The sequence below is a fragment of the Chrysemys picta genome, chromosome 5, assembly GCF_011386835.1.
Source record: "Chrysemys picta bellii isolate R12L10 chromosome 5, ASM1138683v2, whole genome shotgun sequence".
Taxonomy (NCBI): domain Eukaryota; kingdom Metazoa; phylum Chordata; order Testudines; family Emydidae; genus Chrysemys; species Chrysemys picta.
In genome coordinates, this window is record NC_088795.1 from 24,731,281 (window position 1) to 24,746,012 (window position 14,732).

Below are 14,732 nucleotides of genomic sequence, written 5' to 3' on the forward strand. Positions count from 1 at the left end.
TGCTCCTCTGCCCCATCCAACCGCTCCCTGTCACCTGACTGACCCCCTGCCTGGCTGCCCCCTGTCCCCTTATCATGCTGCTCAGAGCAGCAGGAGCTCTCAGCCCCGCCGCCCAGCTGGAGCCAGCCATGCTACCCGGCAGGAGTGGTGGGCCAAAGTGCTGGCGGCACAGTGCACTGAGGCTGCCGGGGAGGGGGGAAAGCGTGGGAGGGGCCGGGGGCTAACCTCCCCAGCCAGGAGCTCAGGGGACGGGCAGGACGGGCCTGTGGGCCGTAGTTTGCCCACTTCTGGTGTAAGCTAACACTGGGGCACTCTGGTGATTCAGATCCCCCCCCTAGGGGAAAGAAGTATGAAGGGGTTGTGGGAGCAGGTCAGTGAGGGGTTGGTGTTTAAAACAAGACTTTTGTCAGGAATTTGTGGCCTTGGCTGGTTCTGAGGAAGCATGAAGTCCCAGAACTGGATAACTCTTCAAATGATGTCAGTGGGGGCATGGGGTGGAGCAGTAGAAGTACAGTATAGTGAAATGAAAATAATCGACTGTATATATGAATGCGTCAAACACAGAAGGAGAAAATTATTAACCAAGCAGGACATGAGTTCACATTGTTTCACTGATTTAATGAACAAAGCTGCTATTTAGAGGCAATTAATTACGCAGTAAGACATGACAAGTAATGTGTTTTGGGCATTCATAGCATGCCTTTGGGTGCCTTATGAAGCATGAAGCTGAGGACCAAGTGACTTCAGCCACCCAAGAAGTTCAGCAAACCCCTAGGAATTTGTTACCAGAAGTGTTTCTTTGCTGTTAGCTTTTTGAGAATTTCTCATTAAATATCTCCATGTATTTACTGGAGGTTATTAACATAGTCAGAAATACACACATACCATTTGTGCCTAACATTCTAAAGCTATTTCATAATTCTGTTTACTCCATCAAGATTTTTTTTTAAAAATGGCCTAACTTCCTGGCTAATGGTACAGAATAGAACCAATTTGGCAGTGCATTTTAATTAAGCTTCAAACTTAAATAGCATGGAAAGCCAATTACTGTGGAATTATAAGAAATTTAGTGTATCTGAAAACTTCTCCTTCAAAATCCCAGTATTATTGAGAGACAGGCCCAGTAAAGAGCATTAACATATCACAGGACCAAGAAAAAGGTAGTTTCTAAATTTAAAAGGGCTAATGAAGCTTTTTTTTTAAAGTACTTTCTCTCTCTTCAGCAAGTGGTGGTGGGTGGGTGGGTGTGTATTTACTTCATGCTCTCTATATCCATGAAGTAATTTTAAAATCAGTATTGTATAGCTCTCAGATAGAACCTACAGTCCCTTAGTAGATATTTTATAGCTACCCCAAAATAATTGCCGTATGTATATGTGTCATTAAAAAATAGCAGGTTTAATGGTCTTGAAACTGAATCCGTGTTGATGAGGTCAGTTTTGTTACAGGTTAAAATCACTACTCAATATATGTGGAGGTTATGAAAATGTTTTGAATTTTATACACTGTTTTGCATTTGATTTTTATTTACTTTTTTCCTAGAAGAAGAACTGCATGCTCTAATAATCCTTTCTCCACAAGTTTAAATGAAATTACATGATAAAAGGCAAAAAATAGTTTTAGGGAATAATAATCATTCCCCCATAATCCTTCAAAATTCTGCCCAAAGCGTGAAATATCACCAGTAAACAAATGGAATGAAGAGCTCAAGACTACAGTCATGGAAACAGGAGTTTGCATTTTTACACAACAGTAATTTTGCTGGGATTATATGGCATAATGTGAAGGAAAATGCTATTTTCTGAGTTTAATCTCCTCTTAAGCGTCCTCTCCTTTTTAGACCCCATGTCTTTTTAAAAAAAGAAAAAAAGAAAAGAAAGAGAGAGCTTATTGGGGGTGGAGGACGAAGAGAGATGAGATAAAGGGCAAGTGAATATGTGTGTGTTAGATATCAATATTTGATATGTATTGTATGTAAATATTAGAAATGAGAAAGTACAGAAATTTGATGTAAAGTTAAAGTACAACCACACTTGTGTCAGTTATACATTTGTGAGAAACTACATTTATTATGCAACTTTGGTACCTCACCTGCCTTCTGCCCAGCAACCCATTCCCATGGGATTTATTCAAACCTTCCAAGAAAAATATGAAACATTTCAACTCTTTGAAGTTGCTGAGGAGTTCAGGAATCCTGCAATAGGTTCCAGGGGAAGAGACAGTAGTGGGTGGATAGACAGCGGGTGAAGTGGTCAAATATGTATGATCAGTAGCAGAGCCATGTAATAAATTAAATTAATCACCTAGATATTGCCTACATGTGTGTTGAGGAGAGTCTTCCTCTATATCTGTCTCTTTGTGTGTGTAAGGGTAATATTAAATACAATAAGATGATACAAATGATAAATGTATTAATCGGAAATATACAACTGTATGTGTATTATATAGGTATAACATCCATGTATACATGGAATAGACTGCCAAATATACATGTGCTTTCATGCTATGTGAATCCTTTGAGGAACTGTGTCTGGGGTAGAAGTCAGATTTTACAGGTGAAGCCATAGTTGAAGGGAGTGGCATGTGTGGATGTACTGCACTAATTTACACACACCAAGCTGGTTAGTGGGGATGCACTGAATTCCTTGCAGGAACTAAAAGCATGCTGGCTTATCTACAACATGTAGGCTTGCAGTAGTTCTATCCTCTAGACTGTAGAGGCGTGCTGTTGTGTGGCTTTACTAAACTGATTTTTGTGACACTTCTATTTTACCTCCTCACACCAGTTCAACCCCCTCTCCCTACCACTTGCTACCAGCGAAGCGACAGTGTGCTTTCCTTCTGAGGAACATGAGTGCTCCAGCCTTCTGGCTAGCATCAGGTCTCTGCAGGGAAGCTACAGTTGTTTGGTGGGGGAAATATTAAAGAGAAGGGATAGAAGAAACCTTAGAAACTGTGATTGGTTTAAAGTAATAGAGCAATTGTTGAATCATCAGCAATTAAAGTTTCTGAAAGGACGCCCCTTGCATGTATAGATTAAAAACAGTAAATTTCTATTAAGGTGGCACAGTAAACCTAGAATTCTAGAGTAAGACTTTCACAAGTCCCTCTTGTAATCTAACGTAGGGTCAATTTACGTCTGAGTACACCAGGCAACCCTGCTACTGATCCTCTTGCTGATAAGAGGATAAAGCCAAATGCAACGTTTAAGCTAACTTATTTGGTTTAATTAATATTGTAGGCGTGATGAACAGGAGTGAAATCTCACATGCCCTCTTATCTGCAAAGCTGAGTCAACACATGAGGAGCAATCTGATGCTACATGAAAGGGGAGGAACTTTCTTTGGCCTAATCTAATCTGACCCTGCAGTTAGAGAGCAGAGCAGTAATGGTCATGCGGGATGGCACGTCACCTTACTTGAAAGTGCTTTGAACAGTGAGTGGCGACAGCTAGAATTAGGTTATTTTACCTCTTCCTGAGCCTGGAGTCAGACTGAGAGGCAAACAGAGAGGACAGAAAATATACTTAAAAAAAAAAAAAAAAAAAGTGGAGAGGGAGCCAAGGACATGAAAAACAGGGAGTTGGGGAAGGGGAATCTGTGAAGAGGAAATAGGTTTTGCCTCTTTCCTGATGAGTAGTTTAAAACTTGTTAAATGTTAAGTCAGTTTATAGTGTGTACGTTTTGAAATCTTGACTCAAAAGAACAGAGCTCATTCAATTAAACTAAGTGTGATCTACAGCTGCAGAATATTCAGGCAGAGAAGAATCATAATGTGCTATCGCTAACATACCTTCCTTTTTACTGCAGTCTCTTGGTAGTAAATGACAAGCAATCCAATTCTGAGTGTACGAGCCTTTTACAAATGTCCGTTCTAATAGCGTGAGTCAAAATTCTGTTGGGGTCAGAAGCTTGTCATGTGCGTATGTAATTCTAGGACATGAATTCCTGCTGACAGATCATACCTTTAATTAATTTAGTAGATGGTGGAGTGTCTAAGAAAAGGCAATGAGAGAAGAAAAGCCAGTGTTCTCCTTCAGGTGTACCTTGACAGTACTTTGGTAATTAGATCTTTCTTCCCTTTCCACAGTGCCCATGTATCCCAAGTGAGCAGTAACATTCCTACGACTGGAGAGTAAGTGACTCTGTTTATTTTTAAGTTTTGTTGCTATCATTTGTTATCTATTTAAGCTTTTAAAAATGTTGTTCGCTTATTTTTCGGTAATAGCCTAGTGCTGTCCAAAGAAAAGTGCATTGTGTATAGTGATCATAAACCACTTCCTCTCAAATAAGTGCCTGGGTGTCATAGTTCCTTGCTTTTTTCCCACACCCATGGGATGTTACGGTTATGTAACCACAGAGATTTCAAGAAGCACAACCTCGCTGTGCTGTAAAGAGTCTCCTTACCTGCCTGACATTCAAGTCCCAAATTTTGGCATATGAACTTATTCTTGCCCATATATTTTACACACATACATGCGTGCGCGCACACACACACATTCATTTAGCAAAGTTAAAATACACTTTTATGATATTGCTAATTTTTTGTATTTGATTTTTTTTTTTTGAGGGTTTACAAACTCAGCTAACATAATAGTTAGCAACAAGTTTATAAACTCTTCATTGGCCTCGTGGCCCATGTAGAGGTTCACATTCATAGCTAACACATTCAAAATTAACTATCAGATTCTCTCAAGAAATCATTTTTGTGCGCCAAATGTTATTGAACATGAATGAATGAAACAAATCTGGAGTTTCTAATCAAGCCTTTTGTAAGCCATGATGTTCCAGAGAACATACGACTTTTCAAAATATCGAGGGGACAGGGAGAGAAATTCCTTTTTTCAAACTGTCATGTATCAAAAATGTTTGTCTGATTTATCTCAGTCTTTACCTCCAAACCCTCCTCTGGCCCAAAAATAAGCAGAAGAAATTTCAAGGAAAAAGGAACTTTTTTTCCACAAAGTGAGAATGGGAGGATTCAATTAGGTTTATAAGGGAAACAGTCTCACAACCTTATCTCTGGTGTCACTACAGTGACTCCATCACTATACTGAAGTGAATAAAAGCTCTGTTGCTCACAGTAGTTCTGATTCCAATCTCACACCAGAATCAAACAGGAGTCGTTCCATTGAAATCAGTGAAGTTGCAGCAAGGTTAAAACAGCATGAGATCAGAATTGGACATTTATATATATATATAAAAAATATAAAAATATAAATAGAACCAAGTAAAGTTTATGATGAGTTGCCCTACTGGGTGGTCGACATACTTGTGAGAAGGTAGTCACTCATCATTCTCACAGGTGCTACCATTTCTTATATAATTTTGTTTCACCTGAGCACTGGAAAAGCTGCTGGGCATTGTCAGATTTGACCTACTGGCTTTGTTTTGTTACAAAGAGAGGTTGTACCATCCAGATGTTCTATCTGACTGCTCTGTTCTTGTGAACAAACAGGGAGAGTATTGAATGCCATAATCTAGTTTAAATAAGAGTGGATTCCTTGAGTTTTATAGGTGGCCATGTAAAAAAATACAGTGAATAACCAGTTCACATAAAAAGATACATTTCAGAGCAGCAATTATAGCTAAAAGAATATTACCGAAATGAAAATGGGCCTCCTTTGAATTGATTATTGGCATGATTTCTGTTGAAAGATGTGCAAATTTAGAATGACTTCTGTGTATTTAGGAGGAAATGGGCAAAGGCACAATGAACAGTTGGGTACCCAGGTTCCATTTAAGTGCCCTTTGTGCCTTTGAAAATCTCCCCCTTAGTCGGTGATGGCGGAGCTATATGATGTGTAAATATGAATAGCATTCACCCTGATAACTTGTCTAACCACGCTTTCAACAGCATGCCCTTAACGTACACTTATTAAAGAACTTGCTGCACACACGTTCATGGCCTTTATCTATAGGTCACTTAAGGTCCTTACTTCAAAGAGCCTTTCCTTCTGGCAGGCCTTTCACAGGGGCCAATCACAGTTGCAGCCTGTGCACTCTGTCACAAGGGACTGCTCCCTCCTAGCTCCTCTGGGAGTCAGTCACCCCAAAAGGACAGGGGCAAGTTAAAGAGGAGACATATAGCCCCAGCCTCACATTATCCAGGCCAACAATGCTGGTTAGGTGCAGTGAGGGGAGTGCACTGCACCATCGGAAGTGGAGGTGCAGCAGGAACATTCTGCCAGTGCACCAGGGAGCTGTGAGAAGTGTTGTTCCCCACCCATACACACCACTCCACCTGCGGTGTGGGTCAGTACATGAAGAGCAGGTGAGAGAAGGGATGATGCAGGGCCGTTTGTGCATATTTGCATCATGCATGCACCAGCTATCCAAACCTAAAGCAACCCCCCTACCCTGGGTTTGTTTGTCGTGGGTCACCCAGCATGAGGTGATTCTTGTTTTTTCCATGTTGTATTCCTCTTTCCACCCCCACCCCCCCCAGTTTCCTCCCTCCCTCCCCAGAAATGGGAGTGAATTTTAAAACCCACTAAAAAACTGTAGACCCTGTTATCTTAGGCTTGGTCCACACTGGGGCGGGGGATCGATCTAGGAAACGCAACTTCAGCTACGAGAATAGCGTAGCTGAAGTCGACGTTTCCTAGATCAAACTAAGTTTACTTACTGCGGGTCCACACGGCGCAGGCAAGCTCCCCCGTCGACAGCGCTTCCTCCTCTCGGCGAACATGAGTTGCGCAGTCGACGAGGGAGCGCTTCTGGGATTAATTTATCGCGTCCAGATGAGACGTGATAAATCGATCCCAGAAGGTCGATCTCTGTCCGCCGAATCAGGCGGGTAGTGTGGACCTAGCCTTAGTATGGATTGTCTAATCACTTGAATCTTAAATTCTCGTTTCAAACTAAAGCTCTTCATGCTAGGGTCTGTTAATTTGGGGGGCTCCAGTTAGGCACCTACATAGAAATGGACTCATTTACAGAAGTATTGAGCGGCCCTAACAGCCGTTGATGGTAATGGGAGCCGAGAGTGCTCAGCGCTTCTGAAAATTGGGTCACTTTGCTCTAGGTGCCCCATTTTAGTCACTCACATCTGAACAATTTAGCTGATGTGTTGCCATGCGTCTGTACCATCCTTAGCATGTTTTAGACACTACTGCAGTTATTACAAAATTGTGACTTTTAAAAAGGGAGAGGTTTCCAGGTAAGTTTGTAAGTTTAATTGACCTTATTTTTCATCTTGACAGATACTTAGAGAAGACGATCCGCTCAGCAGTGGAACAGCATCTTTTTGATGCTCATGGCTCAGGTGGGCAGAGTTCAGAGGACTCCGAATCAGGAACATCGTCAGCCTCTTCAAATGTGTCCACCAGGCAGAGGAGGCGGCATCACAAAGAACAGGATGAAGGCCGACGAAACAGAGACGTGTATGTTCATGATTTCTTTTCCTTTAAAAATTATATTTAGTTGATAGCATCATAATCACACCCATTAAATAGGCAAGACTCCGTCAGTAGTTCCGTTATTACAAGCCTTGGCCCCAGTTCTGCAACTGAGCGCATACGGAGTGACTGCTGCACCTGTGCCAGGCTCCACTGACTTACTTGGAGCTGTTAACTGCAGAACCAGGGCCTTGATTTGGAGTCGTTACACAGCGGAATGGGCTGAAGGGGTCAGCCTAAAAGTAGTGTTCAGTTTTTGTTTTAATTATATGTATCTGGAAACAGTAACACTCCTAAAAAAAATCAGTTTGGGCATTTGTAACTTAATACTGGACAAAAAATAACCCTTTCAAGTCCTTTTGTATAACAAAACAGCTACAAAATTTGGACCAAATTCTAGTTTCACATGTAGAAAGACAGCTTCTGTTCAGATTTTGCAGTGCTCCGTGTGTGCGTTTGAGAGAAGAACGTGCCCCTTTTATTAATAAAAAATAAACCATTATTGTCTAAATGGTTATAAGACAGATAAACAGTATTTTGAGACAGCTTTTTTTAAATGCCTCTCAAGGATTAGTCATACATAGTATTCTTACTGATAACGAACAGCATATAATACAGATGTGTCACCATTGCATGCTGAATAGAGGTGGTGTTCACGCACAGATCTAAGGATTTTTTTACTGGGAGGGAAAATGTAACCTTTCCCTACTTTTAGCAAATAAAAAGTATTTTTAAATGGGCAAGATGTTTGCACTGTCTAAACTGTTGCAAAATACATATATAGAAGACTTAATCCCAATAATATGTAGTATGGGTATGTGAGGGGAAATTGAAATATTTCTTTTTTTTGGTAGGGCAGTAACTGAGTACAACTGTATACTATGACCAACATTTTTAAAGTGAGGCCCTGATCTCTCAAACATCTACGCATCTGTTTAACATTAAACATATGAGTAGTCATTTTAAAGTTAAGCATGTGCATAAGTGTTTGCATAATTGAGGGCCTAAAGTTAGGCTCTTAAATACATGTTACAGGTGCCTTTATAAAAATTACCTTATTTTTAGAGCTGCTGAACACCAACAAACTTACTGGAGCTACAGGCCTTATTATCTTTTAAAATCAAGCCACTTTTATTTAGGGGGCCTAACTTTAGGCACCCAGGCTCAAAAATTGTAATCCATGCTACTCGACATCTAGGAATATAGATTCATAGATTCCAAGGCCAGAAGGGACCATTGTGTTCATCATTGTGTATAATACAGGCCATAGAACTTCCCTAAAATAATTCCTAGTGCATGTCTTCTAGAAAAACATCCAGTCTTGATTTAAAAATGGTCAGTGATGGAGAATACACCACGACTTAGGGTAAATGTGGAATGTTAACATAGCAGAGAAATGTAACTGCAATAAAAGCATTTCTGACTGGCTTGTCAGGTAAGTAGGTCAGAGGCGGGCTAGTGTACGTGTTTGGCGGCATATATAGCACTGCAGTTTTTTCTGCACAGCCTCTGCATTGCATTGTATATTTGCCGTTAGTGCTTTCTAGCCCATTTAGCTGCTAACTCTTCAGTACTGGATTGACCCCAAAGCCCCAGATATTAATTTAAAGCAAATCAGAAGTCCTAACTTAATGGCATTGAGAAATCAGGTCATTTCTATGGTTTCAGAGGGATAAATTGTCCTAGGATCTGTTAGGGGAATTGTGGAAAACTGAAAATTTCATTTGAGACCTTTTTGATTTTAGCTGGCTTTATCTCTTTGCGGTCTGGACCCAGATCTAAAGAAGACCCATGGTGCTACACAATACAGTGGCAGCATACAGCTGGGATAATATTTATGGCATAAACATATGCATAGGCTTACATTTTGCACACCACATGACCTACCGTCTAAATGTAATGAATCACATCTCAGTGGTTTAAAAATAACAATTGCAGAAAGTTAAATGGGCCTGATAGGCTTCATCCAGAGATTTATAATTCTCTGTCATCTCCCTTTTCCAGAGACAAAACATAGAAATGACTTGTGACCTAGAAAATAACTAGAGCGTTTTTTAAAAATCTGAATACTTTCTCCCTCATGAGGACTAGCCAGACACTTCGGGGTCAGATTCTCCTCTCTCATTTACACCAGTGCCACTCTAGAGCAACTTCACGGATGTTCCTGAAAACAGAGCTTGAGCCTTGTGCCTCTCTGTACAAAACTGCTGTGGATGTGTACAACTGTTACCCTCCATTCCAGCCTTCCCTCTCTGGCTTTTAGCCTAAGGGAGCATAGAGGTTGGGAGGAAGGAAATGCGTATCGATATACAAATAGAAGAAATACAGTGATGTATGTATTTTTGAAAGTGTCTCTATTATTGCACATAATAGAAAAAATACCTATTAAAGAGGGCAGAGGAGTGGCACTGCAGAAGAATGACTGCAGGGAAAGGGAGCTAGCAGAAGATTTCCACCCTCCTAAGCAAGGAGGCAAAGATGAGCATAGATGACATTTCTGGAAAACACACAGATCTGACTAGACAAACAGGAATTTATCACAGTGTCAGATAAGAAGCATTTAAGCAAGCTAACATATTTCCATGCAGCACAACAAATCACACAGTTCTCTATCACAGCATTGCAGTTATTGTTGATGAGGCACTTTCATTCCCATCCCGTTCTCTGTTACTGATCACTCCCTCACACACACACACCCCAAAAAAAGAAAAGAAAACAAGTGTGCAATGGAAATGCCTCATGTATTCTTACCCTGCAAACTTGGGTAAAGGGCTGAGTTACAGTAGGTTTGGGAGCCATGCCCAAATTCTGCTTTCAATTTATACCGGAAATTATTACAAGTTGTTAGTTGCTAAAAAAAAACCCCAAACATTTGTCTCTGGGAAAGTTAACTCGCATAACCTTATAAAAATAACTAGTACATCCAGGAGCTGATCCATTCTTTCCACTGACTTTGGTGGGAGTTGGATCAGGTCCCCAGTGTTGATCACCATGTTTTCTCATGCGATGTAGTTCACCTGTTTTTAACTCCTTGTTGCGATTTAGGATGTCGCAACTTGTGTTGTGTTTCTTGCAATAGGATGAAATGCAGATGGGGTTTAAGAGAGAATTCCAGAACTGCACCAGTCAGCATAATGCATTTCTCTGCCAGTAGCATAAATGCAATAGGATTGTGTTTTTTAAAAACAGTTTTGTTGCAATGTAATTTTCCTTCCTCAGAGAGGTCATCAACAAAGAAAACATTCCTTCTGGATTCGGAAACCTTGAAGATTGTATTCTGACTCCTCAGGAAGTAGAAAAATTACAAGAAAACAACTCCGGGTATATTGGAGAAAGGAATAAACCAAAACGGCAGAAATCCAGCACTAAACTTTCTGAGCTTAACGATAACCAGGATAGCCCTGTGGTAAGCGAACATGCCATATCACTTGCAGAGGGGGTCAGTGTCATGTTGGGAAAGAGCATCCCACTCGCAAGCAAGCATCACGCTTCTCCACTACTTTGTACCTTGTGTCGCCGTTTAAAAAGCTGTAATCACTTGCACTTTGCACAGATGTAAATGGCTGGTTAGGGCCATGGAGAATCAGGCCCTACACTTTTAACAAGTGCATTGTGGTTACAGAAGGGCCAAATTCACACTTTGACCCTCTTAGTCTACACGTAGCTATTTTTGTTTTTAATAAAGCAAAACAATATGGTTTCAAAAATAGAGTAAGGAGGTGAAATTTGTCCCCAACCCTGCAAGGGTTTAGTAGGATTGAGACTGTTCAGCACCTCACAGGTTGGACCATCCGCTGGTGTCGGGGGGGGGGGGGGGGGGGGGATTTCCTCTTTTTGAATTCTGTCCGATAGTTTTCCATCACAATGTAGCTCATCAGTGTGTTGTTTGTAGTGAGTGAGTGCCAGGGTCATTATCAGTGGGTGAGTTTGGTGGTTGCCCTTCCTCCCAGCAGTGGCTGCATTTCAGTGGTGCTGTATGCATACACTCTGCAAAATGCTTTGAAGTCCTTTTAGGATGAAAACTGATCAATCTAGATACGTCAGACCTTTTGACTAAAAATGCACCAGTTATGTTTGCAATGTACCACAGCCTATAGAAGACACGGGTTTAAACTGCGCAGTGTTTTTGTTTTGAATCACAGCATGTTTGTGATCCCTGTTTGACCTTCCCAGTAGAAGACAGTTTGCCCACAGTGACAAACAGCAAAAATTGCTGATGCAACATCTCCTTCCCCCTATAGCCAACACAGGCACCAAATGTTGTGTTAGCAGTTAGAACCTACAGTGTCTTTCAACTTGGGCCCTTGATAAAGACAGGCATACAATGCCATATGATACCTGGCACATCACAAACTTTTAGCATCACTGGTAGCATTACAATACCCTGAGAAAAGAGTAGGTTTTGCCAGCTGTGGAATATTTTCTCTGGTTGTTGTTGATTGAGTTCCAAAGTCTCCTATAGGTGAGTGCCTGTGAAATGTGATAGGTTTGTTTTGAAAAAGTACATCGTGTTCTGGCACACTTGTTTTAGATTACACAACCGTGGTTATTTATCAGTCTGAAATGTACACAGATATCAATGAGAGAATGAGTTGGGTTCTTTTGTGTGCTAGATAGAAATGGTATTGATAAAATGAAGGAAAGAAACTGAGAAATCATAGGCTCCATGTATTAGATTCAGCACGAAGCATCAGTAGCCTATCGCATATAATAGACATTTAATGTCTGCACCCTTAGAACTGCTACACGAGACAGATTTCAGCATTTGGGCCAAGAGTACAAGTGGCTCTTTTGTGGGTGTTCCGGAGGTGGGGAACATGCAAGGAGCCTCCCCCATCCAAAAACGACCCTCTTGTACTTACAATTATACTTACAATTCCAAAGTAATTGGCCAGAGTAGAGCTAACTGCCCTCTGGCGGCAACTACTGACGTGCAGTAGCGTCCCTGTGGGACAGTATGTGCAGTTGCCTCCTTTCCTCCTCTCTAATGGAGAAGACCACATCATTTTCTTTAGTGGGGGATTCTTCTTCTGCTTCCCATTACTGCGTTAATGGGTGGTATGGTGACCGTCCACAAACATTGGAAGTATTTCTCTTTTTATTTTAAATAAATGTAAAGCAAATTAGTTTCTGCAGATGTGGGGACATGTCCTGGCTCTGGAGACACATGTGTAGCTTCCACTGAAGTGCCACTGAGAGCCTGATTTGCTTTTACACTAAGGCCCCTTAATACCACTCTGGCAGTGCAAAGTGGCCTGAAAGTGGGAGGACATTACACTGATGTCCCCATTCAGGCCCCTTCACTCTTCCAGAGTGAAGTGTAAATGAGAATCTGGCCCAAAATGTGGCCTTTAAGAAGGAAAGACTGCCAAAATACCTACTTGACTGAATACCTTGGGGTTGAGGGGTTGGTGAGGCTCTAACCTAGTGGTCTCCAACCTTTTTACGCCCAAGATCACTTTTTGAATCTAAGGGCAACCCAGGAGTTACCCTGCCCCTTCCCCGAGGCCCCGCCTGCTCTCCCCCACCCTCACTCAGTTTCACCAGGCTGAGGCAGGGGGTTGGGGTTGGAGTTCGGGAGGGGAGTGCAGGCTCTGGACTGGGGCCCAGGGGTTCGCAGTGTGGTGCTTGCAGGCAGGAGCAGCGTGCAGAGGGAGACCCCTGCCCCTGGGCCTGCGCTGGCCACTTCCAAGAGCAGCATGGGGCCAGGGTAGGGAGTCTGTCTTAGCGGCAGCCATGCTGCACCACCAGAGAACACAATCGACTGGGAGGTCCTCTAGGATCGACCAGTCGATCGCGATCGACCAGTTGGTGACCACTGCTCTAACCACTCTCAAATGAAGGGTCATCAAATTGCATTGCCTATAATCTGTCTCTTACACATTTCCCTTCTGTGGCCCTTCTCTGAACTGTGGAGCTGCTGGAGATCAGGATTCATACACTGGCTGCACAGATCCTACCTGGAGCATGCCTATGAGACGTGGCCAGGCATGTTGTCACCTCATGTGGTGTGGCTGAAAGTGTATCTCAGTGGAACTGTCAAATGGAAACAGGAGGAATATTTCTGACAGTTTAAGGAAAGCACAAGTCAGAATGCACAAAATATACATAGTATAGGATGCAGCTGTAGAGAGGCAGCCTCTGCCAACAGGACATTGCCCAGGAACTTGCTTGGAAAATAGGTAGGAGAACTGCATCTCCCATTGTACACAGAGCACGCACGTATACTCGTAAGTTCCTGCTCCTGTGGACCCTAAGATGCAGCTTGAGCTGGCATGGCGACTGAACTCTCTTTTACGAATGTAATTTATTTCCTATTTTTATTGCAGTAGTGCCCAGAGACCCAGCCAGGATGAAGGCCCTATTGTTCTTGGTGAAGTATAGATACATACTACGGCCTTGTCTAAACACTGTTGTCCAGTTATATCATTCTAGATAGATATACCAGTATAACCTCCCATGTGGATGTTCTTATTCTGGTATATGAGTGACTTTTTTTCAGTTTACCATAAACCCTTTTCCAAATGATGTAAGGTAAACCGAAAAAGGTACTCTTATACCAGAATTAGGGTGTCCACACGAGTGGTTATACTGTACTGGTATAACTATACAGATTTAAGATCCTACCTTAGCTTATCCTGATATAATTTTCCGCTGTAGAAAAGCCCTAGGAGACCGTTTCTGCTCCAGGAGCACTCAGACAACATCCTCTTTCTCATTTTCTCTTAACTCTTCCCACCCCATCAGTGAAGCTTGAAGTGGTTAGTAGGAAATTGTGTGGGAACTCTTGTCTTATCTGCTCAGTAGCATCTGACCCAGAGTGTGAAGGGACAGTCAAAGAGAAATCCTCTTCAATTAACCCTCCTAAGCAAAACCAAATAATAAACATTAAAACTTGTTATGCCCCGTTTTTATTTAAACTGCTAAAATTCTGATCTCATTTTTATGCCTGGTCATCTTGAAGAGGCTCCTAAGGCAATGCTGAAGCATAACTAGACTGTGCTGATGGAATCGTGTAGCCAAAAGAACACATCTGCTTGGATTTTAAAGAGAAGGGAGTTCCACATCATGAATGTCTCCGAGTGCTCTGGGAATTCTGTTCTCACGTAGTCTTGTTCAGGAACTGCACTCTGATGCACTGACAGAGGGCTTTTTCTTCTATTTCAAACCACTGAAGGCTGCCTTCCGGGAAGGAGACATAGCCAAAGAACTGAAAAATAGTACTCACATGCATGAAATGGCCATATTCAACGTATCCAGTAAGAGACTGTAGGCGATTTTGAAACATGCTTCCAGTTTGAAAGAAACTCAGTAGGAAAACAATTTTCAATAA

General features: G+C 41.9%; 1 protein-coding gene across 25 annotated transcripts in view; it reads left to right on the forward strand.

The window, feature by feature from the left end:
* The window catches only part of FAM13A (family with sequence similarity 13 member A), a 207,411-nt gene that overhangs the window by 149,899 nt on the left and 42,780 nt on the right, over nucleotides 1-14,732 (forward strand). For all 25 annotated transcript variants that reach the window (XM_065597492.1, XM_065597497.1, XM_065597496.1 and 22 more), the window contains 3 exons: nucleotides 4,090-4,134; nucleotides 7,205-7,384; nucleotides 10,619-10,805. In XM_065597492.1, coding sequence (XP_065453564.1) covers nucleotides 4,090-4,134; nucleotides 7,205-7,384; nucleotides 10,619-10,805 — 412 coding nt within the window. The remainder of the gene's footprint in view (nucleotides 1-4,089; nucleotides 4,135-7,204; nucleotides 7,385-10,618; nucleotides 10,806-14,732) is intronic.